Source organism: Sinohyriopsis cumingii, chromosome 6 (assembly GCF_028554795.1).
Source record: "Sinohyriopsis cumingii isolate HCF-2022 chromosome 6, ASM2855479v2, whole genome shotgun sequence".
NCBI classification, from domain to species: domain Eukaryota; kingdom Metazoa; phylum Mollusca; class Bivalvia; order Unionida; family Unionidae; genus Sinohyriopsis; species Sinohyriopsis cumingii.
The window spans coordinates 107,605,127-107,632,089 of record NC_142966.1 but is presented as its reverse complement, the minus strand read 5'-3'; the positions used below and the strand labels follow the sequence as shown (position 1 = coordinate 107,632,089).

General features: G+C 35.6%; 2 protein-coding genes across 3 annotated transcripts in view; one reads left to right on the top strand and one right to left on the bottom strand.

Annotated features, from left to right (window-relative positions):
* Window positions 1-7,868: 7,868 nt before the first annotated feature.
* LOC149797671 (uncharacterized) lies at window positions 7,869-22,752 on the bottom strand. Of its 2 annotated transcripts, none has more exons than XM_089962585.1 (2): window positions 17,857-22,752; window positions 7,869-12,062 (listed from the first exon to the last, which is right to left on the bottom strand). In XM_089962585.1, the coding sequence occupies exon 2, from the start codon at window positions 12,022-12,024 to the stop codon at window positions 8,962-8,964; it is 3,063 nt and encodes a 1,020-aa protein (XP_089818711.1). In that variant the 5' UTR covers window positions 12,025-12,062; window positions 17,857-22,752; the 3' UTR covers window positions 7,869-8,961. The 2 variants fall into 2 exon arrangements, with proteins under 2 accessions (XP_089818711.1, XP_089818709.1); XM_089962583.1 differs by lacking the exon at window positions 17,857-22,752 and adding an exon at window positions 12,934-13,066.
* The window catches only part of LOC149797670 (uncharacterized), a 66,971-nt gene continuing 57,624 nt past the window's right edge, over window positions 17,617-26,963 (top strand). Inside the window, exons 1-2 of the mRNA XM_089962586.1 lie at window positions 17,617-17,661; window positions 25,013-25,056. Coding sequence (XP_089818712.1) covers window positions 17,632-17,661; window positions 25,013-25,056 — 74 coding nt within the window. The 5' untranslated portion in view covers window positions 17,617-17,631. The remainder of the gene's footprint in view (window positions 17,662-25,012; window positions 25,057-26,963) is intronic.

Genomic DNA, 26,963 nt, shown 5'->3' with positions numbered 1-26,963 from the left:
GACTTCCTTACAATTGATCACCCACACCACATGGCTGATGGAACCATGGCCATCATGACAATGCTTTTTTCTCGTTTGGGAATCCCACTTGCTTCTCATAAAACTCTTGGTCCTACCACATGTTTGGAATATTTAGGAGTGCTTCTGGATACATTAAACATGCAAGCAAAATTACCAGAGGAAAAAATAGACAGAATTAGAAACCTTCTCACTCAATTTCTCCAGACAAAATCCGTAACTAAACGTGAACTCTTAAGTCTCCTGGGACACTTGAATTTTGCCTGTCGTGTAAATGTCCCAGGCAGGTCATTTGTCTCTTATTTATTGCAGGTATCAACGTCTGTTAGGGAGCTACATCATCACATACATATTTCCAGAGAATGCAAGAAGATTTACAAATGTGGAACGGTTTTCTCAATCAGTGGAATGGAATTTCTCTATTTTATGATGATACTATTTCTGATTCTGCAGATATGGAACTTTACACTGATGCTTCAGGATCGGTTGGTTTTGGGGGTTATTTTAGCGGTTGCTGGTTTGCAAATTCATGGCCAGATGAGTTGAGTCCTTTAGCGGACCATAAACTGTTGATAGCTTTCTGCGAATTGTACCCCATAGTGGTGGCAGCAGTGTTGTGGGGTCAGGAATGGCAGCAAAAGAAAATACTTTTCCACAGTGACAATGAGACTACAGTTGCAATCATAAAAAAAGGCAGATCTAAGAGTCCTGACATTATGAAATTAATGCGCCGTCTAACTTTGACAGCTGCTACTAATGGCTTTGTCATATATGCTGAACATATACCAGGGAAGAAAAATGCTATAGCTGATGCTTTATCTCGTTTACAGATTACACAATTCCGGCAGCTGGCGCCCACAGCAGCACAACAACCATGCGAGTGCCCTCCTCCAGCAAAACTACTGCTCACCTACAGCCTACCATAAATTTCTTGTGGGACTCATCTTTGACCACGAACACCAGATGTGCATATTCAACAGGCTTCCAAACCTTCAGGTCTTTCTTGCTAATGGTAGGATTGTGGGTTCCAGGATCTAGTTTGCCCCCTGTTGTGAATGAGGACATCTTGATTTACTTTGTTGCGCATTGTACGCAGATGCTGCACCTGACATATCAAACTATAAAACTTTATCTAGCCGGTATTCGGCATTCATATTTACATCTTGGTGTTCACACACCATTAACTAATAGTAGCTCTTTAATTAGATTACAGAATATATTGAAAGGAGTCAGAAAGGTACAATGTGACTACAGACAGAAACGACTTCCGATTACATATGATATATTGTGTGACATATGGCAGTGTTTGCAACACTATGGACTGAGTGAGTACACCAAACTCTTACTACAGACTGCCTGTGCACTTGCTTTTTATGCTTTTTTGAGGTGTGGAGAATTTACTATTTATGGTGCCCATTTTTCTGCAACAAACAATTTGTGTCTGTCGGATATAATATTCCATAAGAATAAGCGCCTATTCATTCTGCATCTTAGGGCATCTAAGACTGATGTTTTCCGCCAAGGGGTGGATATCAGTATTTATGCTATGAACGGTGATGTCCTTATATGCCATTACCGTGTGATGAAGAAATTCCATTGTATTCGGTTATTAGCTGGAGCTCGCCCTTCTGATCCTCTGTTTCTCATGGACAATGGTCGCACTTTAAGTAGAACTTTCTTTATCACTACCATTAAGAACGTTTTGTCCAGGTTAGGTTATGATTCACATCGTTATAATGGGCACTCCTTCCGCATCGGGGCGGCTACCAGTGCAGCTAGGGCTGGAATTCCAGACCATCTTATTCAAACCTTAGGTCGATGGTCCTCTAATACATATTGTAGATATATTCAGGTGCACCCAGACAGAATTAACTTTGCACAGCGACAGATGTCACAGCATGTGCTTCACTAGTTGTGTCAATAAGTGCAATATTCATTTCTTTACTGTATCATCTATTAGTGGACATATGAATTCCAAACTGGCTATCTAATGCATATATCTAACATTTCTACGTTTATGCACATCAGGCTTATCATGCAATTCCAACCTTATTTCATGCATTTTCAATCATTATTATCCATATATATACTTACATTTACTTTAAATTGGGGGCCTTCATTACAGTCACACTGTTCCATAGCCACAGTGCTTCCTTCACTTTGTTTGGGCCATTGCCAAGTTTCAGGCATTCATAACTTTGCTTTTGAACCCCCAATTTGTGTCAGTACTTAAATGTACTCAACTATTATGCCCATATATACTTCATACCCGCTTCCTAAGGTGCATGTATGGAGTATCGGCTGATGTTTGTTATCATGGCATCCTCAGGATCAGACTTGTCGAGTTTCGGTTATCAGTGTCCCTATATACCAAGTATCAGCCACTTGCGGCTCCACATACAGGTGTCGGACACACTTCACAATCCTACATTACAAACTCCCACAAGTCTCTCTTCCTGAGTAATTCCTATAGAACAAACAATTCAGAGCTAGGCTGGTGCAGTGTGCTGTGACAGGACTTGCCCCCGTTATGCCAAAGATTATTTTATATGTATAATAAAGTGTATATTGAACCTGGGTATTGTGTGTTATTTAAATTGTAATTTAATTGATTAAATATAGTTTGAGTAACACACAGTGCATCATTCTCTGGCCCCTTGTTGGGCCCCTCTTTGTATACTATGGTTACTCTGCCAGACATGAGGTCAGTGCAGCTAGTATGTTAATAAGCTAGTAACTAAATTTAGATATTTTTATGTGAACCAATCAGACGACCGAGGTGGAGCACGTGATGAAACATTGTCTGTTGTATGAGGCATTGAGTCAGCAACCGGGATGCCTGTGGAGATGTGTACTTTTCAGTGTAGACGCTGCATTTAACGTAAAAAGTTTTCTGCGGAAAGAACCACCCGCCTCCCCTCCTTCCACCATGTCATTCATTTTGGGGCATTACCTGTATGGCATATTGTTCCAGTCTGTTCTCGGGCCTATTGCCCAAGTTCATGCATTCATAACTTGTTTGATGCCCCCGTTATGCCAAAGATTATTTTATATGTATAATAAAGTGTATATTGAACCTGGTTATTGTGTGTTATTTAAATTGTTACATTTTGCCTTTCGGTCATTACAGGAATTGTCACAGAGGTGGGGTATTCATTGTCCATAAACATATTTCAAGTTTTGTCTAGTAATGATAATAGTGATAATATTCTGTGAAAAGCAGGTATATTCTCATTGCATCCATGCATTATTTTGTTCATCTGTATGTATGACCATGTCTGCTTCTATCCATTCATGTGTGACAAAGCTTGTTATCTCTTTCTTTCCCTCACTGTTTGGAAAATTGGAATAGAATTGTGTAGACTAGATTTTTGGTTAGTACAGGTCTGCAATAAAGTTTTACTTTCTTCTTCAACCCCATTAGTAGGCAGATTTCTTAAAAAATTGGCAACAAGTGCAATATTTTGAGAAATTAGTTCATTATCACCTCTATACTGGATTGATAATTTCATTGAAACTTTGTAATCTAGATATGTGATTAGGGTAAATGTATAATAAGCTTATACTTTTTTCCTGCACCCATTTTTCTTTGGGAGGGGGAGACATTTCTTTAAATATTTTCAGAAAGGAGATATTTTGGAAATAAAGTTCATCATCATTTGTCCTCCAACATTGGTTGCAGGACTGTATTAAAACTTTGTAAGCTTGATATATGGTTGGTGTAGATGTGCAATAAGGTTTCACCTTTTTCCTTTGATTTAATTTTTGGGGAAATTGTCTTGAAAATTTAGTATTTGGGAATTTACTTCATAATTGTTTCTCCTTATACAATGGATGCAGATTTAAAAAAAAAAATTAAACTTTGTCGGCAAGATGTGTGCTCAATGTAGATGCACAACAAGTCTTTCCTTTTTTTTCCCCTGGTCCAATATGGGAACATTCCATGAAAAACTGTCATAAATGGAGAATTTGGGGAATTCAGTTCATCATCACTTCTCATACATAAGTCAAAGAATTTTGTTGAATGTTTTTGCAGGCTAGACAATGTAATTGATGTATAGACAATGTAATTGATGTAGACATGCAATAAAGTTTACTTGGGCCTATTTTTGGAGAAATTACTTTTTAAAAAATTGTTTACGTTAAGGTGAATTTAGCGAATTAAACTTGTCATTGCTTCTCCTAAACTGTTTGAAAGATTGTTTTATCCCTGTACTTTAGCAAAAGCAGGGATATTTTTATTGCCTTCTTGTGTCAGTAGGTCCATCTGTTCATCTATTTGTCCATCCATCAGTCTCTCCATCCATGACAAAGTTTGTTATTGCTTTTCTCCCACACTGCTCAAGATTTTAATGAAGCCTTTTAGGCTACTTGTGTTGTTCATTGTGTTGAATGTTTTTGCAGGCTAGAGAATATAATTGATGTAGACATACAATAAAGTTTACTTGGGCCCATTTTTGGAGAAATTACTTTTTTAAAAATTGTTTACAGAAAGGTGAATTTAGTGAATTAAACTTGTCATTCTCCTAAACTGTTTGAAGAATTGTTTTATCCCTGTACTTTAGCAAAAGCAGGGACGTTTTCATTGCCTCCTTGTGTCAGTAGGTCCATCTGTTCATCTATTTGTCCATCCGTCAGTCTCTCCATCCATGACAAAGTTTGTTATTGCTTTTCTCCCACACTGCTCAAGATTTTAATGAAGCCTTTTAGGCTACTTGTGTTGTTCATTGATGTATGCAATGAGGTTTCTCTTATTTTTCCTTTTGGCCCATTTTGGGTACATTTCTTGAAAATATTTTGAGAAATGGGATATTTTTGGAATTGTGCTTCTTCCACAACACTCAAAAAAGTTTATAAAAGCTTTGTAGGCTAGCTATATGGTAGTCGTAAATGTCTATTAAGATTTACTTTTTTCCTCCGGCCCATTTTTGAGAACATTTTTAGAAAATTTATTGAAATTTTGAGCATTGAGCTTATTTATTGGTGTTTAAACAACCCTATAAAATATTACTTCTCAAGAGTTACTGATGTATATGAGACATTTTGATATATCATTGCTCCAGAAGGAATACACGTTATTTGCTGTTTAAGAAAACTAACATGTTTTGTACAATATGCCTTAAATATAGGGTGATATGCATGTCTGTGACTGAATGTAATTATTATTATTATTATTGTTATTATTATTATTATTTTCTCAAACAACAGTTACAGAAAACAAAACTATATAATTGAATGAGAACTAATGTCTAAGATTAGGGTCTATGCAGTTTGCTTGAAATTGTTAGAGAAAGAACAAAATTGAACCTGATCTTCCAGTACATTATGTAATGGCAGCTATTTGGCAATGATATTGATGCATTGTTATACAGTACTGGAGCAGATATGGTTTGCTGTCATCTTGAATCAAGAGTCAGGTAGAGGAACTCAGAGAAGAGATTATGTTTCAGTTGTGAGAAAGCAAAACGAAATGTTGGACTGCTTGTAGGAATGTAAGTGTTTGAGATATTCTCATGATGATGATGATGATGATGATGATGATGATGATCGTGATGATGATGACGATCATGATGATGATGACATAAGATGACATATTTCTCCAACGATTCTTTATAATAAACCCACCCCACATTTTAGTAGGGTCAATTTTTGGGATGACCTCCTGATGATGACAATGCCAGATACCTACTACCATACTTACTTGCTTACAAGTCAAGTCCAAGTACACAAACACAGATCTGATGATGCCTGATACACAGGAAAATCTGGGTCTATATAGCTTGTTAGCAAATAATCAGTAGAACAAATAACCTAGACCCTGATTTGCTGGTCAATGTTGTTTGCAGTTGGACTCAACTTATTATATTAGTTATGCCATTCCTAAGTATCATATATGTCCAGTGACATGCTTTGTCAATAGCCCAACCCCGTGTTTTAGGAAGGTCAGTATTTTTAATTTAATTGCACCACATTATTTAATATTTCATTAGATTGCAGTACAGGATTGCAGAGCAGTATAAAACATAACATTAATCACACTGATTATCATATTTCATGGTGAACTTGAAAAGAAAAGAAAAAAGACATGCAAATACACTATCATAAGTAAGTGTCATTGCAATATGCTAGAACTAATCAGTAGAATAAACAACGTAGACCCTGGTCTGCTGGCACATTATTGCAGATCAGGTTCTATTTTGTTTGCCACTGGATGCAGACTTTACCTAATTATGAAGAGTATTATATCCATATCTCAGTTGCCATACATTGCCTGGTTGTTTTTCCTTGTTTGTTTCTTTTATTGGATTTTAATCAGTGATAAGAAAAGGAAGCAGTATATACAGTATTTATGACCCAGATTTTCATAACACCCTTGTGGCATGGTATATTTCAAAAGAGTATGAGATTGAAGACCATGAAACTGAATGGAAACAAATAATTAGTAGCCATTTACGATAAGATCACATGTTAGAACATTACTATTGCATTGAATCACATGTTGGAACTTGGTGTAAATGAATAACTCTTGTGAGTTTGGATTTCTTCACAGCAGAGGCATAGCTAGAGGGGGCCAGGGGGGTACATATGTCCCTGGGGGGCCAGGGGGGTACATATGTCCCTGGGCGCCAAGGTACAGGGGCGCCAAAATGAGGCTTACAATGTTACATTATAATAAGTAAACAAGGGTAATATTCAAAAATGTGATTAAACGGGGAGGGGGCTGGGGTTCCAATTTTATAGTTCGTTCCCGGGCGCAAAATATCATAGCTACGCCTCTGCTTCACAGTCACTTTTAAGTGGGGGCTTTGTCGGAGATGAATAATACTTGATGAGAGTAATCAGTCACAGTTCACACTGTCGCAGCATGAGGGTATCTGTCTTATTGTCAAATATCCACTTGAATATTACAATATCAGTCACAATTCACACTGTCACAGCATGAGGGTACATGTCTTATTGTCAAATGTCCACTTGAATGTTACAATATCAGTCACAATTCACACTGTTGCAGCATGAGGGTATATGTCTTATTGTCAAATATCCACTTGAATATTACAATATCAGTCACAATTCACACTGTCACAGCATGAGGGTACATGTTTTATTGTCAAATGTCCACTTGAATATTACAATATCAGTCAGTTCACACTGTCACAGCATGAGGGTACATGTTTTATTGTCAGATATCCACTTGAATAATACAGTATGCTAGACATCACTATAAACTGCCACATTGCAGAAATCGTAGCAATATGACTGAAAAATTGTTAAAGCTACGTTAAAAATCAAAATCACATCACACACTCTCTCTTTGTCTGTCTCTCTGTCTCTTACCAATCTATGGCTTAATATAAAAAAAAAATTAAACCCAATTTAGATAAGAAGTATAGCTGTCATAATAAAGTTAATAATATTCTGTCTCTTTTAACTGAAAATTATTTTCTGGAGGAGAGCAGCACTAACGTAGCAAACTTTATTCACTTACATGACTTACAAAAAATACTTCTCTAGGACAACATCTTTGAAAAAACTTACTGTCGTAGACCGCCAACCTGAGAGGAAAAAGAACATTCACAGTTGCATATAATGCAGATATGATTTTACCATAATAATATATCAGATATATGTTTAATGTAAAAAAATATTTAATGAGAATCTTCTATATTTCTAAACTAAACCGCTAACTTAAAGATATTTTCTGAGGAAGTCAAATATTTTTACTAAATTACCCAATCATGTAACTATCTGAAGAATTATTTTGAATAAATTGCTGAATCGCCCATGATTTGTGTGATTTTAGGGATATGAATATGTTGAAAAACAATGTCAAAAAATAATCACAAAGTTAATTATGAAAAAATGAGTATTTTATTTTTATGCAGATATGAGAAAATTTTATTTTTCCATTTGTGACTCCAATATCACTGATTATGCCTAATAGTTATTTATCTATTGTGTATAATCCATCCATTTGAGACGTTTTGTAAATCAAGATGAAGATGCTGTCTCTTTCTTGCGTCTCTGTTGAGCAGGAAATATATATCAGAAATAATCTTGGACAGCTTTGTTCCATGCTACCACCTAATGGAAGATAACTGGCTACGATTCCTCACTGGGGCAAAACTCTCTGTTTCTACAGTAATGACAGCTCACTCATGTGGCTTTCTGTTTCCTAGGCTTGTTAAAATAAATTCTCCCCTTCAGTGCTGGCTGCCCAGCGGTATGAATGGCTTTTTATTGATCCTGCTCATTTAAGTTTGAATTGTATTATAAGCAATCAGTGCAGCAGCAGCCAATGTATATATATGCAGACCCTTCAGATATTTTTCAGATAGGCACATGCAAATTGTGTTTGTTGTGCAGTTTGAAAATTCTTTTCAGTCTGAACAACAAATGGGTGGCAGTCATTTTAGTGTGTACATTTCAGCTAATGCTTCACAATATGAATTAGAAGTCTTAAATGTGATATAGGTGTTTGTTTAAGGTAGTTTTATGTAAAAAATATTTTAATTTTTCAGATACATAATTGTAGGTTCATTGAGAATGGTACCCTTTCTTGGAGTTCATATGTTCTTCCTGGTCCAATCAAACTTACCAGCTCCACTCAAAATTGTATCCTTTTGTAAAAATATTTTTGAGTCAAATCTGCAGACAGAATTTCATTAACACAATGAAGTAACCAATTTGTTTTTATAGCAAAGGTTTAATAATATTATTTAATGTTAGTTTTCAAATGACCAGCTAGCAAAATTCTCAGTGAGATTTTACTCAAAAAGGTGAGACATCCTCTGAAATTAGGACTGGATATATATTCTCAATGAAATTTTTGAAGTTTCTATATTTTATTTTAAAATTTCTTTTGGTATTTTGAAGCTAGCATGTGATTTTTTTGTTTGTAAAAGGGTTTTAGTTATTTTGATATTCAGATAATTTAGATATTGTTCAAGAAAAGGTGTTAAAAGCATCGTCATCACACTCACTCTTGGTTGGCTTAAAATATAGCTTTGTTTTTTGTGAAATCTTTGGCATTCCTGTCACACTGATGTGGTTGGATTTAATGTTATTTGTGGGTGTGAGATCAGTACCAGGATTCTTCTTGTGTAAGCTTTCCGAATCACTCAAGTGAACATATTGTCCTACACCTTCATCTTGTGCTTGTTTATCCATCAGTCCTTCATTTGATTTGCTTCTTTTCTTCCATCCCCAGGTCTTCAAATCACGACCTTTTGTTGGTTTTTTCTTTTTCATTTTCTTTGATGCAGGAATATCTATGTACACATTAAATGATCTTTGACTTGATACTGCTAAGTGAACTGGCAGTGAAGTTAATGTGGCTTCTCCTGTGATTGATTCGGTTTTATTTAATATTGATACGTCAAATTTGGAACCTTTCTCTGTAATAGCATTATCCATAGTAGGCTCATTTATCTCGGAGTACATTTCAGTAGTTTGACATGCTGTTTCATTGCCTTGAGGCACAGTTGTATGGACAAATAGGCTCTTGATTGTTTCTTCATCATTGTCCCAGGTTTCACTGGATGGATTTAGGCTTGTGTCTACTTCTGTATATATTATCGGTGACCCAGTTTCAGGTCCCTCAGTCTTTGATATGTTAGGAGACCAAGCACCATTCTCAGACCTGAGCACTTCTGCATATGTGATTTGCACATCATTTTCACTAGAAGCAGATAAGAGGTGCTTACACCTCTCCCTTAGTTTTTCTTGCCCGACAGGGGTAAGTTCTGGGTATATTGAAAGCAGATTATCATTGTGTTTGAGAAAATGGGCATCTGATGAATCCGAGCTGCAGGAAGATTTTGGAAAGGTTTCTTCTGTTGTGCAGCCACTATCACACTGTTGAGTTAAAACTAATTGCATTGATCTGCCAGCATTCTTTCTAGGTACCATCTTTAGTATTACTGTGATGACCAATACGATGATGATAAATGCAACAGCTCCAATTACTGCCAAAGATTTGAAAATTATTGTTGTTGATTTTGTCTGTCCTTGATGTGTTTCCTTTGAGGATGATGGACCTTGGATTTCCCAGGTCTTACATGCTTCCAGATTGGCTTTAACTTTTTCACTGATCACAATTAGTAGACAGATTTGATATGGTGTCCCTGGTTCTAATTCAGTCATTATATATGATTTCCAATCAGCTTGAAGCTTAAATCTGGTGCTAGTTCTGTTCTGCAAGTTCATGACCTCCAGCAGATATCCAGACAAAAGATAGTTATCACTGACTGACCAGGTCAGCTGGAGAGAGGTCTGGGACAAAGTGGTAATGTTCATGTCAAACCAAATGGGACAGTCAGACTGGAAATAGTCATCTCTACACACTAGCATATTTCGGGACAAAATTGTTAGGTAGTAACTTTTATACTGTGCTGGTGCGGTACACTTAAGAAAATTCTTTTTGAATGATCCTCTTTGTATCCTGTCATACAGCCATAGAAAATGACAGTCACAGATCCATTCATTCTCTTGAAGTTCCAGTTTCTGAAGCTGAGTGAAATTTTCCAGCACACATTTGTATAGTGTCTTCAGCTTATTATTGTTAAGGTAGAGCTCTTTGAGGGAACCACCGAGGCCATAAAGAGTCTGTGGACTCAGTTTTTTTAGGTTGTTATCGTCCAGGTATAAAATTTGTAGATTGGAATGGTTGATGAACAGATAGGAAGGTATTTCCTCAAGTCCTATGCATTTCAGACCTAAAACCTGAAGACTTGATAGGCTTCTAATCAGCTCATAAGTATCTGTCAGATTCAGGAGATTGTAACACAAGTCCAAATGAGTAAGAGAGAATCTGAGATGCCAGAAGGCTTCATGTGGCAGATTTAATGGAGGGTGACCTGATGAATGTAACAAACGACAGGAGGGCACCTGATGTTGATTATGAAGGTTAAGACGGGTGAGATTGGGAGTGGGAAGAAAAGAACCTACCTCTATGTCTACTATCTCATTCATGGAAATGTCCAGTTCAATCAAATTTCCCAGTCCTTTGAATGTTGTGTTTTGGATTTTCCCCAGCTTGCATTGATTTAAAATCAGGACCCTTAAGGTGGACATGTTGTAGAAGACTCCCTCATTTAGACTTGTGAGAGGATTTTGTGAAAGGTTTAGGATTCTGAGACTCATCCATTTTGTAGTTGTCAATGGGGACAATGCTGAGACAGAAAATTTGTTTAGACTTAGATCCAGATACTGTAATGTTTCGTGGATGTCAGTGAATGTAGTATGCTCAGAAAACTGCAAAAAATTCTTTGACAAATCAAGAGATTGCAGTTCTGTCAAACCTTTGAAAGAATTTGCATCCAAATGAGAAATACTTGTTTTGTAAATTTTTAAGTTCTTCAGTGACTGTAAGTTTTGAATGGCTTTAGGAACAGTTTGTAGAGATGGTAAATTTTGAAGATGGATTATTTCTAGGTTAGGCATGTTTACAAAAGTGTTATTTCCTAGTGAAGTTAGATTGATACAGCTCTTTACTTGGATTTCCTTCAAACTGGTAAGGTCTTTCCATGGGTTGTCCTCACTAACATTTGTCAGTCCAAAATTTTCCAAATGTAGAAATTCCAATGTCTTTAACCCTTTCAAAAAGGGAAGATTTACCACAGGTCTTCCATCTCCTTCAATATACAACACTTTTAAAAAATGTTCCACACCAGCAAAGGCTTTGCTGTCAATGTGTGTGAGCCTGGCAGATCGCAGATCAATTTGCTCAACAGTTATATTTTTGAAAGATTCCAAATAAAGTATGGAAATGTTATTTGGAGTTTTATACGTATATATTGGGTCCGCAGAGAAGTTAAGTTTATTAAAACTTGTATTCGAAGGGGCAAATTTTGGAATGGTCTTCAGTCCTTTATTGGCGCAGTCAATATTGTTGTCACTATCACATTTACAAAGTTGTGTTGGGCAGATGAATTTTGAGTTCAAGAACTCAATTCTTGTCAATAAAAGAACATACACAAATCCAAATTCTGTAAAATAGGATCTCATACTTGTTTGTTTTTCTTCTTTTGGTCAACACTATTTGTCTGAAAAGGTAAACAAAACTGTTTTCAGAATATAGTTATCATGAATGCAAAGTAAATAAATCTCTTGTCTGTAATTGATACTGCTGAGGAAAAAAATGAAGTAAAGTCCAGTGAAATTTCTTACCACTCAGTTACTTACCATATATACTTGGCTAATGGCTGATTACAACATCGACCATGAATTGCTATTAGATATTGCATCAGCAGGTCAGGTTCTATGTTGTTTGTTCCATTGATGACTCCTAACAAATCTGCGGTGCATTATGCAATGTCAGGTCTGGGTCTGTGCAGCTGCAGTTGGTCTGGACTTATAAGTGAGTGTATGATCCGTATATTGTTATTGTAGGTTAACATTTGTTGTACTTGTCAGTCTTTCCATCATTTAGGATTTATTTTTAGTTGACAAAATTGGCATAATAACACCCACAATAATGGAAGGCTAATAAATGAATATTTTATTAGGTTATGATAAGCAAAATTAAACAGACAAAACAGAGTAAATCAAAAATGTCTAAATGGATTATAGTGTACATTACTTAAAGCATAGTTAAAAAATAAATCATTTCAATAAAATTTAAATTTATTAACTGATTGAGATGAGTGTATTAACTTTTAAGCAAAACATTCTTATACTGATAATGTAAACATTATTTTGTCTGTTTGTTTTAAAGAAATGATTTTATTTCTGTATAATTAGATGTCTTTGTGAAAGAAAATGCTAGAAATTCCTTCCTTCCATGAATTCCTTCCTTCCATAAATTCATTTTTATAGAATATTCATTTTCAATCCAGTGTTGATCTGCTTAAAATTTAATTTAATTTGGCATTTATATTGATTGATTGATAATTATTTTGTCAGTTTGAATCTTACCTTGAATGGATTTGGTATATTCCACAAAATTATTAAATTTGACTTGTTCTCTTAAATCCAATCATTATACTGTTTCAGTATATGTTATCGTCTGTCAGCATAATGAAAGGAAACTTAAGTCTTGTTGATAGGAATGTGAATACTTGGTACTACATATGATGTGTCATTAGGTGAAGAGGATTGACTGTAATTGTGCTACCTTGTTACCATATTCGCCTCTGTACAAAACACAGCTTGGAATGATATTGTCCCATATCTTGGAACATTTTGTTTAGATCCACATCAGGAAACAGTTAGTTACATCTGGGTAGAGCTAATGAAAACAAAGATCTGTGAAAAGCTTGGGGAGATCCAGATCTCAGAAAGACCGGTACACCCAGATCTGGAACCAGCTAGTGTAGACCCAGATCTGGGGACAGTTTGGTCCAAATCTGGGAACAGATAGTGTCAACTCTGATATAGAAGTAGTTAGTGTAGACCTGGATCTGTAAACATTTAGCATAGACCCAGATTTGAGAACAGATATTATCAACTCAGATCTGAGAACAGATAGTATAGGCCAAGATTAGGTTAGGCCCAGATCTAGGGACAGTTAGTGTAGACCCGTATCTGGGAATAGCTTGCATAGACCCTGATCTGGACACAGGTAGGGTAGTTCCTGATCTGGATATAGCGTGTGTAGACTAAGATCTGAGAACAGCTACAAACTGCTGATTTAGAACCAGATCTGGCCAGGAGATAATACAACTCTGAGCTTGAGTTTGAGCTTCTGTGATCAATGATAAAAATGTCATACTTAAACTCAAGCTACATTGTTTATAATTTCCAGGCCTGATCTACCAGCACATAGCATGATGCCAGGCCTGCCCAAGTAGCACATGGCATGTTGCCAGGCCTGATTTTTCAGCACATGGCATGATGCCAGGCCTGCTCAATCAATACATGACATGATTCTAGGCCTGCTCAACCAGCATATGGCATGATACCAGGTTTGATCTAGCAGCATATACATTATACCACTTCTGATCTTCCAGCACATGGCATAGGATTGAGCATGCCAAATTTTACTTGAGCAGTTCTGAGTATGATTTTACATTTGGAATCCTTAGTCTGAGTTCATTTTGTTTGCTCAGACAGTTTTATGACAACAGGGCATGGTCCTGCATTCACAAATCTACCTGAACATGAAAATAAAATTGGTGCTCAGTTTTGCTAAGTTTTTTCTGCTTTATCTTTATTCGGATTGATGTTAGAACCATGAATGTTAGGGAATGATAATGTTCTTTGTATTTCTACTGACAAGCCAAATTGTAACTATATTGAGTGACTCTCAGTATGATTTGGAGTTTGAGTTCAGTCTTTGGGCTCATAGATTTTTGTGATTATTGGGCTGTCCATTTAAAATTTTAAAATAAATCACATATACCTTGATCTGCATTATGGGCAGCAGAGATTAGACTCTGGAGCTTGCAGTTGGAGAATCATTAAATATGAGTAAATATGGTATTTGCTGTTGTTGTTGTTGTTGTTGTAGGAATTAATGCTATTTTTCAGCACATGATAGGCTATACATGGCGACCAGTATTATTGGTGGAGGAAGAACCCATGAAAACCCCCGGAAAGAAACACCAACCATCGAGAAGCAACTGGCAAGCTTGATCACATACCCACATTGGTTGAATTGGAGACTTAAACCCATGCAGACAGAGGTGAGATGGCAATGATCCGTAACGGCGAGCGCTTTAGACCACTCGGCCACTCGGGGCCCCTGGTATTTGTTGAATGAGGTTATGATGCACTTGCTGTGAACCATCTCATGCGTATATTGTTGTTTATATATCCCACTTGATGCCAGCACCAATGAAAAGTATTATGTCATGATTCTCCACCCATGCCCACCCTGCCCTTCTAAAAGAAGAAGGATATAAAAGAAAATTTTAAGTACAACAAAGCTGCTACAATACATATTTAATAATCAAAAGTAAAAATCTAAACTTGAATATCAGTCAGAAGTTTATGATTGGGATGGCTAATATGTATGTGTTGATTACACCAAGTCTGAACTAAGGATTGGCTGGGAGGATCATGTAGCACATGGCATGATCTTCCAGCAAATGCCATGATGCCAGGCATGATCTTCCAGCACATTGCAGGACATACTGTAGTATGTGTAGAATTCTGTTTGGGAAGGATATAGTAAATTAATGAAGATTTTGTAATAAACTCAGATACAGGATTATGAGATAAGACTAGTTTGATGTAACAGCTGATCAAGGAAATAGCTGTCATGCCTCACCAGGATAGCAACAGGGTCATGTAGTGTATCCATGCATCCATGCAGCCATCCATCCTTCCACCCCATTTTTTGTTACATTTTGCATTTGGTCATTACAGGAATTGTCACAGAGGTGGGGTATTCGTTGTCTATAAACATATTTCAAGTTTTGTTTAGTAATGTTAATAGTGATAATATTCTGTGAAAAGCAGGTATATTCTCATTGCATCCATGCATTATTTTGTTCATCTTTATGTATGACCATCTCTGCTTCTATCCATTCATGTGTGACAAAGCTTGTTATCTCTTTCTTTCCCTCACTGTTTGGAAAATTGGAATAGAATTGTGTAGACTAGATTTTTGGTTAGTACAGGTCTGCAATAAAGTTTTACTTTCTTCTTCAACCCCATTAGTAGGCAGATTTCTTAAAAAATTGGCAACAAGTGCAATATTTTGAGAAATCGGTTCATTGTCACCTCTATACTGGATTGACAATTTCATTGAAACTTTGTAATCTAGATATGTGATGAGGCTAAATGTATAATAAGCTTATACTTTTTTCCTGCACCCATTTTCTGGGGTGGGGGGGGGGGACATTTCTTTAAATATTTTCAGAAGGAGATATTTTGGAAATAAAGTTCATCATCATTTGTCCTCCAACATTGGTTGCAGGACTGTATTAAAACTTTGTAAGCTTGATATATGGTTGGTGTAGATATGCAATAAGGTTTCACCTTTTTCCTTTGATTTAATTTTTGGGGAAATTGTCTTGAAAATTTAGTATTTGGGAATTTACTTCATAATTGTTTCTCCTTATACAATGGATGCAGATTTAAAAAAAAAAATTAAACTTTGTCGGCAAGATGTGTGCTCAATGTAGATGCACAACAAGTCTTTCCTTTTTTTTCCCCTGGTCCAATATGGGAACATTCCATGAAAAACTGTCATAAATGGGGAATTTGGGGAATTCAGTTCATCATCACTTCTCATACATAAGTCAAAGAATTTTGTTGAATGTTTTTGCAGGCTAGACAATGTAATTGATGTATAGACAATGTAATTGATGTAGACATGCAATAAAGTTTACTTGGGCCTATTTTTGGAGAAATTACTTTTTAAAAAATTGTTTACGTTAAGGTGAATTTAGCGAATTAAACTTGTCATTGCTTCTCCTAAACTGTTTGAAAGATTGTTTTATCCCTGTACTTTAGCAAAAGCAGGGATATTTTTATTGCCTTCTTGTGTCAGTAGATCCATCTGTTCATCTGTTTGTCCATCCATCAGTCTCTCCATCCATGACAAAGTTTGTTATTGCTTTTCTCCCACACTGCTCAAGATTTTAATGAAGCCTTTTAGGCTACTTATGTTGTTCATTGATGTATGCAGTGAGGTTTTTCTTTTTTTTTCCTTTTGGCCCATTTTGGGTACATTTCTTCAAAATATTTTGAGAAATGGGATATTTTTGGAATTGTGCTTGTTCCACAACACTCTAAAAAGTTTATAAAAGCTTTGTAGGCTAGCTGTATGGTAGTCATGAATGTCTATTAAAATTTAACTTTTTTCCTCTTGCCTTTTTTTGAGAACATTTTTAGAAAATTTATTGAAATTTTGAGCATTGAGCTTATTTATAGGGTGATATGCATGTCTGTGACTCAATGTACATATTATTATTATTATTATTATTTTATTTTTTTCTCAAACAACAGTTACAGAAGACAAAACTATATAATTGAATGAGAACTAATGTCTAAGGTTAGGGTCTATGCAGTTTGCTTGAAATTGTTAGAGAAAGAACAAAATTGAACCTGATCTTCCAGTACATTATGTAATGGCAGCTATTTGGCAATGATACTGATGCATTGTTATACAGTACTGGAGCAGATATGTTCTGCTGTCATCTTGAATCAAGAGTCAGGTAGAGGAACTCAGAGAAGAGATTATGTTTCAGTTGTGAGAAAGCAAAATGAAATGTTGGACTGCTTGTAGGAATGTGTTTGAGATATCCTCATGATGATGATGATGATGATGATGATGATCGTGATGATGATGATGATGATGATGATGATGATCGTGATGATGATGATCGTGATGATGATGATGATGATGATGATGATCGTGATGATGATGATGATGATGATCGTGATGATGATGACGATCATGATGATGATGACATAAGATGACACATTTCTCCAACGATTCTTGATAATAAACCCACCCCACATTTTAGTAGGGTCAATTTTTGGGATGACCTCCTGATGATGACAATGCCAGATACCTACTACCATACTTACTTGCTTACAAGTCAAGTCCAAGTACACAAACACAGATCTGCTGATGCCTGATGCACAGGAAAATCTGGGTCTATGTAGCTTGTTAGCAAATAATCAGTAGAACAAATAACCTAGACCCTGATTTGCTGGTCAATGTTGTTTGCAGTTGGACTCAACTTATTAGTAAGTATAAATATTAGTTATGCCATTCCTAAGTATCATATTTGTCCAGTGACATGCTTTGTCAATAGCCCAACCCCATGTTTTAGGAAGGTCAGTATTTGGGACGTCTTCGTGATGATGATGATGTATGTTAAATACCTACTGGTCATGATGATGCTAAGTATCATATTTCTCAAATGATAAGCATATACTTACCATAATCCCATCCCCAACCTGTAAAGATTCAAGTATATTTTTTCTTTGTCAATGGCAAGCCCACTCTCCACTTTTCATTACATTCACATTATGTGCCCACTGTGCTAATTATTGTTCTTCCTCATGGTGATGTAAAACCATCTACAGTAGAAGTAAATCTCTGGATCGCTTTTAGTGGACCATTGTTAATTGACTCCATCTTCTTTATAATGACAAAATTCAACATCACACCCATTGCATTGTATATCTTGCTTATATTAGTTTCTGGTATGTGCTTGATAAATAAGCAGTTAAGTTTGAAGAAAATTTTTTGGGTCATTATCTGTGTGGTCTAATATACTGATCAGTGAAGTTTTTTATGTTATATGTTGTACGTTGGTATATATATGGTAAACTGATTTACCCACTGGTCATTCCATCCACTTGAAAATACTTATCCCATCAACACAAGTAAAAACAGCTTCATACTGAAGGATGCATCTTGCACTGTGGTATTTCCTATTGTGTTTTATAAACTGGTCACAGCTGGGGAAATTAAAAGTAGGTCCAATAAAGATAGGAATTCATTTTCCTTAGCTGTGTGCAGAAGCACATGGACTTTTCAAGGCATGATATGTGAATGCCTGTTCACACACACACACACACACACACACACACACTTTTGTTCATTTCCTTTCTTTCATTTTGATCTGAGTGGACATCTGATTTTAAATCAAGTACTGCCCATTGTGATCTGAGTGGACTCATGATTTAAAATCAACTACTGCTCATTTTGATCTGAGTGGACTACTGATTTAAAATCAGCTATTGCCCATTTGTGATCTGAATGGACTCATGATTTAAAATCAACTAATGCCCATTGTGATCTGAATGGGCTACTGATTTAAAATCAGCTATTGCCCATTTGTGAACTGAGTGGACTACTGATTTAAAATCAGCTATTGCCCATTTGTGATCTGAGTGGACTATTGATTTAAAATCAACTAATGCCCATTGTGATCTGAATGGGCTACTGGTTTTTAAAATCACCTACTCCCCATTAAAATCAACTACTGCTCATTTTGATCTGAGTGGAGTGCTGATTTAAAATCAACTGCTACTCATTGTCATCTGAGTGGACTCCTGATTTAAAATCAAGCACTGCTCATTGTGATCCGAGTGGACTGCTGAGTTAAAATCAACAACTCCTGAAAATCAACTACTGCTCATTGTGATCTGAATGGACTGCTGATTTAAAACCATGTATTGCCCATTTGTGATATGAGTGGATTGCTGATTCAAAATCAAGTAGTTAATTTGTGATCTGAGTGGACTGCTGATTTAAAACCAACTACTGCTCATTTGTGATCTGAGTGGACTGCTGATTTAAAATCAACTACTGCTCATTTGTGATCTGAGTGGATTGCTGATTTAAAATCAACTACTGCTCATTTGTGATCTGAGTGGACTGCTGTTTTAAAACCAACTACTGTTTATTTGCTATATCATTTGCCTGCTAACTAAATATATCGTGTCCTACCACATAACTATCAAATAATGATTGACAGATTCCCGTTACTACCGTATTTTCCGGCGTATAAGTCGATACTTTTTGACTTGAAAGTTCGGTCTTCGTCTTATACTCCGAATCGACTTATATATGGATTGTGTCATTGAAATTGCATCGACTTATATATGGATTACAGTATCCGGTATGCTATTGACATTGCTCTATAATCGGCATAATCGAAAACAGGTCACATAGAAGTACAAATTCATGTTAAATTACTATGTCAATAAATTGTCATAAACTAATATGACTGCGTTTATATTTGTAAGTTTTGTCATTATTTATTTTGCATTCTGCGTGTTTTTTCTTATTTCTCAAACATAAAATAAAAGAAAACAATTTACCGTACCGGTAAAAACTTCACCGGGCCGCATAGCACACTTATGGTCTATACTCTATAGTGTACTGTACTAATTCAAAGCATATTGTTTGTTCCTAAAAAAAAAGATATGAAATAACTGGTGCATTAATATTTGATTTTCCAGTATAATGTTGGACACATGTGAGCAATTACCGGCATAACTTTTTAATTGATCCAATTGATCCTACAAAGGGATGTAATCCATATTAACTCGAGCATTCTATGATTATTTATAAAATAATGTAGATCATGCATTCGACTGAATCCCCCAAATCATATGCTTCTAACTGTATTTGACAAAGTTTCTCAAATAAATTAGGTTTAAACTACACTAAAATCAGATATATAGATGGACTACCAGTACTCATAGATCATCAGTGATCCATGATTTTTAGTTCCGCAGTTCAGTTTAAAGCAAATTGTAATGTCAACACTTCACCTATATTCATTCTTAACCAGCTGACAATTCGCTGTCTCTCTTTGATTATACCGGTTGTTGATAAATTGGCCTTTGGTTTCCAACAACAATCAAAGCCAGTTGCCGCAATTGTTTAGACCTTGATATTGGCTTTAGCTACCGATACTAGTTACCATATTGCCGGTACCCCATTGTTCTTTATCATTAATCCGCATCAATTACGCTACCCGTTTTTAATATCAATGGTATTAAGTACAACAGGAAATGATGCCCACTCCCTTCTCTAGATGTAAATAATGAATTTAGCCATGGGCATTGTTTTCATTGCTATAGTACGGGCACATTTTAATGAGTTCGGTATATTTTGATCAATCTTTTCATAGCATGCACAGCCACGTGGCTCTTGTTGCAATGGATATCATAATTAAAACAAATATGGTTTAAACTAAACTAAAATCAGATATATTGTGAGTGCGCTCGTGCTTGTGTGTGTGCGCACGAGAGAGAGAGAGAGAGAGAGTGAGAGATGAAAAAAATTGTCCGTGTACAAGATCGTTCTTTTATTCAGGGCGGTTTTTATTTGTAGCTTTTGCAAAGAGAAAAAAGATGGTATTTTGAGTTACCTGACGATTGTGATAATCCTCATGTATTATGAGCCTACTATATTCCATTATCAATAAACACCTCTAAATCAACAATTCATTCTTGTTTTAATTATGATGTACATTGTCACAACAACCACATGGCTATGCAGTGTTATTTACACGGTAATTAAACATGCTTAGCGCTTTGGCTATAATTGAAACCAGATTGAGGGCAAGAATCGACAGAATAGGTCAAATCAGCGAGGCTGCCAGTAGGGAAATGAGGCTTTTTTTTAGGGAAATGAAAATCTGTCAACATTTTATTGAAGTCATTGTCCATACAAAATTTGTTATAAGGACAAGAGATCATACCCATTACTTTGTATTCGAACTTGCCGATAAAGATAATAGTGGGGTATAGCACTGAATAGATTAGTAATAAAATGTTAATTATATCCAAGTCCAAACAGAACAAACACTTAAAAAATAGTATATATATATATATATATATATATATATATATATATATATATATATATATATATATACAAATCGATTTAACGGAGTCCGTGACTTTCAAACTTACGATAGAAAATGACAAGTTTGTATAAGTTACGTTCGTAACTACAGGTAATAAAATGAACTACAACATGGATGTGCTTTCAATTATAATAAGACAAGCATGGACTGTTTATTCAGCTGTGTCAATTGATAACAAAATATAGCAGTTCAGAAGTAAAATCACAAGCATGTTAGCATCGGTAATGCAATTTCACGATTGCTGGTAATATGGAATATCATACAACGATACCATCAATATTCATGCAACCGGAAGTTACTACCGGTAGTATTAAATACAAAGCCAAGTTATTGACCTGGTCTCGTCTTATACTCCGAATCGACTTATATATGGACAAAGGATGGAAAATTTACAAAATTGGTCAATTCAACTTATACTCCGCATCGACTTATACGCCGGAAAATACGGTAAATCTCTGATACATATATGCTAGTGGTTTCATGCAGCTTAACATGCAAATTCATTGATTCATCAGATTTTAGTAAAATGTTCAGCATGCTTTCAACAGTTATGAAATAGATGTTGAAAATTTACAAAAATAACCTCTTGAGCTGTAATGAAGTTGTTAAGTTTGGTAATGAGGAAGAGGAATATAACTGATATATTAATTGGATGGTAATGAATTGGATGAGCATAATTTATCAATTAGTTGGAAGGTAATGAATCAAAGGAACATAATTGATAGAATAATGGGATGGTAATGCATTGGATGAGCATAATTGATATATTAATTGGATGGTAATGAATTGGATGAGAATAATTGGTAGATTAATTGGATGGTAATGAATTGGATGAGCATAATTGATAGATTATGTGGATGATAATGAATCAGAGGAACATAATTGATAGAATATGTGGATGGTAATGAATCAGATGAACATATTTGATAGATTTATTGGATGTAATGAATTGGATGAGCATAATTGATAGATTAATTTGATGGTAATGAATTGGCAGTGCATAATTGATCAATTAGCTGGATGGTAATGAACTGGATGAGTATAATTGATAGATTAATTGGATGGTAATGAATCAGAGGAACAATAATTGCTAGAATAATTGAACAGTAATGAATTGGATGAGCATAATTGATCATTTAGTTGGATGGTAATGAATGAAAGGAACATAATTGATAGATGAATTGGATGGTGTTTGTGAGTGTGTGTGATTTTGGATTTTTAATGTAGCTTTAAAAAACTTTTCAGTCATATCACTATGATGTCTGCAGTGTGGCACTTTATTGTGATGTCTAGCACTTGGGTATAATGCTGCAGACATATAGCATCATGTCCCACCTACTAGAGTAACATCATACTGCCATGAGGCCGACCAGTTCTAACACTAACCTCTTAATGCTGAGTGCCAGGCAAGGCATATGCTAGTACCATTGTTATAAGTCTTTGGCATGACTTGGCCCGGCAATTGGATGGTAATCAATTGGATAAGCATAATTGATAGATTAATTGGATGGTAATGAATCAGGGGAACATAATTGATAGATTGTGTGTGTGTGTGTGTGTGATTTAGATTTTTAATGTAGTTCAGTTAATTTTCCAGTCATATTGCTATGATGTCTGCAGTGTGGCAGTTTAAATTGATGTCATGCACTGGGGCATCATGCCGCAGACATGTAGCATGATGTCCCACCCAGTCACATTATTCTGACACCAGGCCGACCAGTCCTAACACTAACTTCTTAATGCTGAGCACCTAGCGAGACAGCTGTTATTACCATTTTTAGAACTCTCTGGTATGACTCAGCCTGAGTTCGAACCCATGATCTCCTGCATCTGGGGCAGATGCTTTAACCACCTGGCCACAATTGATTGATTAATTAGATATTATTGAATTGGATGAACATAACTGATAGATTGATTGAATGTTAATGAGACAGAGGAGCTTGATTGATAAATTGGATGGTAACAAGTCATCTTCACTATCCAAAGTTCCAATATGTTAACCCGATCTAAACCTTGGCATACAGAGCAGATCTGTCCTACTGATATCTATTGGATTTCATGAGTTGCCTCCCTTTGTATATAAATCCAAGTAACCAGCAGCATCTAACATCAGTGCATTGTATATCAGCCAAAATGGGTGGAGGCAGTTGACTTCAAAAAGGATACTTTCAAAGTTTAACGTCAAAAGTGTTACTACATACCAAAGAGTAGTCATTACAGGCATATTTGAGTGAAAGGCGTTTGTACAAACACAGACCGTCATTTGGAAAATTGCTTATTTATCAGTTCATTCTGGTTGTGTGCTCCCCTTGCTTGAATCATGTGGGAATAGTGCTCAAATTTGAACAAGTTAATTTTAATTTGGATGTGGTGGCTTATCGCCACATCCATTCAAATTCACAGACCCGAACACAGAAATATCTGCTCCATCTGCCAAGTTGTAGATAGGGTTAGCATATCAGAACCTTGGCCTCCGAAGATGGTGACAAGTCAGTGGAGTATAATTGATAGATTAATTAGATGGTAATGAATTGGATGAACATAACTGATAGATTGACTGGACGGTAGCAAGTCAGAGGAGGTTAATTGATTAATTGGATGGTAATGAATTGGATGAGCATAATTGATACATTTATTGGATGATAAGTCATAGAAACTTAATTGGTTGATTGAATGAATGGTAACTTTGAATGCTTGTCTTGTAACTAAGAAATTACTGGATGTCCTGTTTCATTTACTTCTCAGTGGTAACGAGGGCTTTAGTACTGTGGGTACACATGGGAATGGTGTTCCCTTTTTATGTGTGTTTCCTTTTTTGCACTTGCCATTGTTCCCTCACATCTGAGTAAACATGTGTCCTCATGTTTTTATTGCTTTCTCTCACTGCTTTATTTAGCACTACACCACTGGTGGTAGGTATCACTTGAACTTTTATTCATTAGTTTTTTGCACATACATAAGTCCATCATTATTTAATATCCAGTCATTTCCCTATAGGCCTGTGGAGATAAATATCTTAGTTTAAAATTCAATTATTAGTGACAGTTAATAGTAATAACTTTTCACTGTTATTTAATATATATGCATATATATATATATATATATATATATATATATATATATATATATATATATATATATATATATATATATATATATATATATATTCACTTGGTATAACATACAAGTGTGTTCAGGGACATATTCTAGTTTTGACATAATTTAAAGTCCTTACTATTTTTAAAAAATACGTTTCTAAGATGTTAATTTTAAGTGCAAAACTAAATTTAAGGATTTCACAAATGATTTTCATTATTGTAGTTTTAGTCATATACCAGAAGAGCTCATAGTAAGGCCTGTTATGTATTGTTCATCTATTATTGCAAGTTTGTTACCAATCCACCATAAGACTTTTAATGGTGCCTATTTTAATGAAAATGGTAGAGATCTTACAGCCAACCAACTCCATGATATCCATCATTTTTGGGTTGTAGTTCATCAGTCCCTGCAAGGGACTCATCATTTAATGTGTGCTTTTAACTGGGAATGTCATTTTAAAACTGAGTAAACCAATAGTCGACCATTAGAAAAGTTAGAATATAGAATATAAAAGCAACATTGAAATACATAGGTCTTAGCAAAGCTTTAGTCCTGGTTGCATTTGTCCGACCCTTCAGCTGAGAGATTGGTACTTTCACTTTCAGTTTCATTGGAAGATGGATGATTTTGATAAACTTGCTAGTGCAAGGTAAGCATAACAGATTATTGCTTTTTTGTATTCTGTAAAATTCCAACTAGTCATTTATATCCCTATGACTAAATGTAAATGTGTGTGTGTGTGTGTGTGTGTGTGTGGCTACATTGATATCTCTCTCTCCATCTGACCATCCATCTGTACAGTTGTTTGTCTGTTCCATCTGTCAGACCATCCATCTTTCTATAGATGAGTTGATTTCTGCAACATAATTGTGTTTTTGTTTCCTCAAACTACATTTGTGTCTTTCCCTTGGGTAGAAGAGGAAGTCAATTGATTTGAGGGTTGGAAGGTCAAGGTCACTGGAGCTGAAAATTATTTTCCTGCATGGTTAATCTTTGTAGTATACTGTACTTCTACATGGGCAGCTCCCTGTTAATTCCGAGCCCAAGAAAGGTCAAGGTCACTGGAGCTAACATTATAATTTGTTTAATTTCTGCTTGAGAAGTAAAATTTAGTGGATCTGGAAGTCTGCACATGAGAATCATCTACCAATTGAACGATCAAAGGGCAAGGTCACTGAATCTAAAATTGTCGTTTTGAGTTCCACATGTTAAATAAACTATCAAGATTCCCACACCCAGTTTTTACCAACTTCCTAGTAACTTCTGTTGCATTACCCTTGAGGAAGAACAGCTCATTATTGAGTTTATGATCATCAGATCAAAGATCAAGTCACTACAAAATTACATTGATTTTGTTTCTAATGGATAGGGCTGATTGAGGTGATCAGACATTTACCTTCTCATGGTTTTTCTTTCTCATTTCTATTTCAAAAGTTCATCTTAGAAGAAAATAAATTACACAAAATCTCTCAGTGGCTATTATGAATCTCTTATATGGCACTAAATATGTCCTCGTTAAGGGATAACCCATTAGTAATGTATGAGTAATATAATATATGTACATTTATTCCAATACATAATGCTATTTTGATGCATTTGAGGTGTTTTAAACATTCTGAAAGCAATGTTTTTTAGTTCCAGATAGACCTCAGCTACTAAGTGACAAATAGTTGACTGAAAAAGTCTGCATGTAGAAGAGAAAAAAGCTTGTAATCAATATTATTCTCACACCATCCTGTTTGTTTGTACCCCCCCCCATTTTAAAAACAGAAGGCATCAGGGATATAACAAATGCACAAAACGCCATTTTTCAGCACAAGATAGGCAATACATGGCGGCCAGTATTAATGGTGGAGGAAGAACCCGGGAAAACCCCAGAAAGAACCACCGACCCACAAGAAGCTCAAAACTTAGTCACTTCTTTCATTGATTTATAAATTCTAACCTGATTGTTGCCAGGGGGTCCCAACACGGTCAACTATTTGGCATTTTGAATCAAATGGGAATTTTTTAGCCACCCGGTTGCCATATTTGCTTGGACCTGTCAATATTTTCAAGAAAACAGATGTGATGTAGTTCAGTCTTGAAATCTCAATATTTCAGTAAAATATGGATTTATGTTTTTATGAACACATGCATACAAGAGTTTCTCCTATTTATTTGGTAACGTTGTGTTAGAAATATTATACCTAGATATTGCAGATATTGAACGCAAATGACACAGATTATACTGAAATAGACTATTCGAGAAAAAAGAAATGAATAGCGAGCTGAGACTGGTTGTTTACATCGGGAGCTTCTGTTTGTGTTGAAACACCAATATTTCGACAGTGTTAGGGACCCCTTGCCAACAGTCATGTTAGAAATTATAAATCAATGAATAAAATTACCAAGTTTTGTCATTTTTTATATCCTTGAGGCTTTTCATTTTTAAAATTGGTAATGGGTATAAATGGGACACTGTGCCAATTCTACAGCAAGTATTACTACAGCCATGTTAAAGTCTAATGTGTGCAGCAACACTGACAACATCTGCAACTTATTTCATCACATATG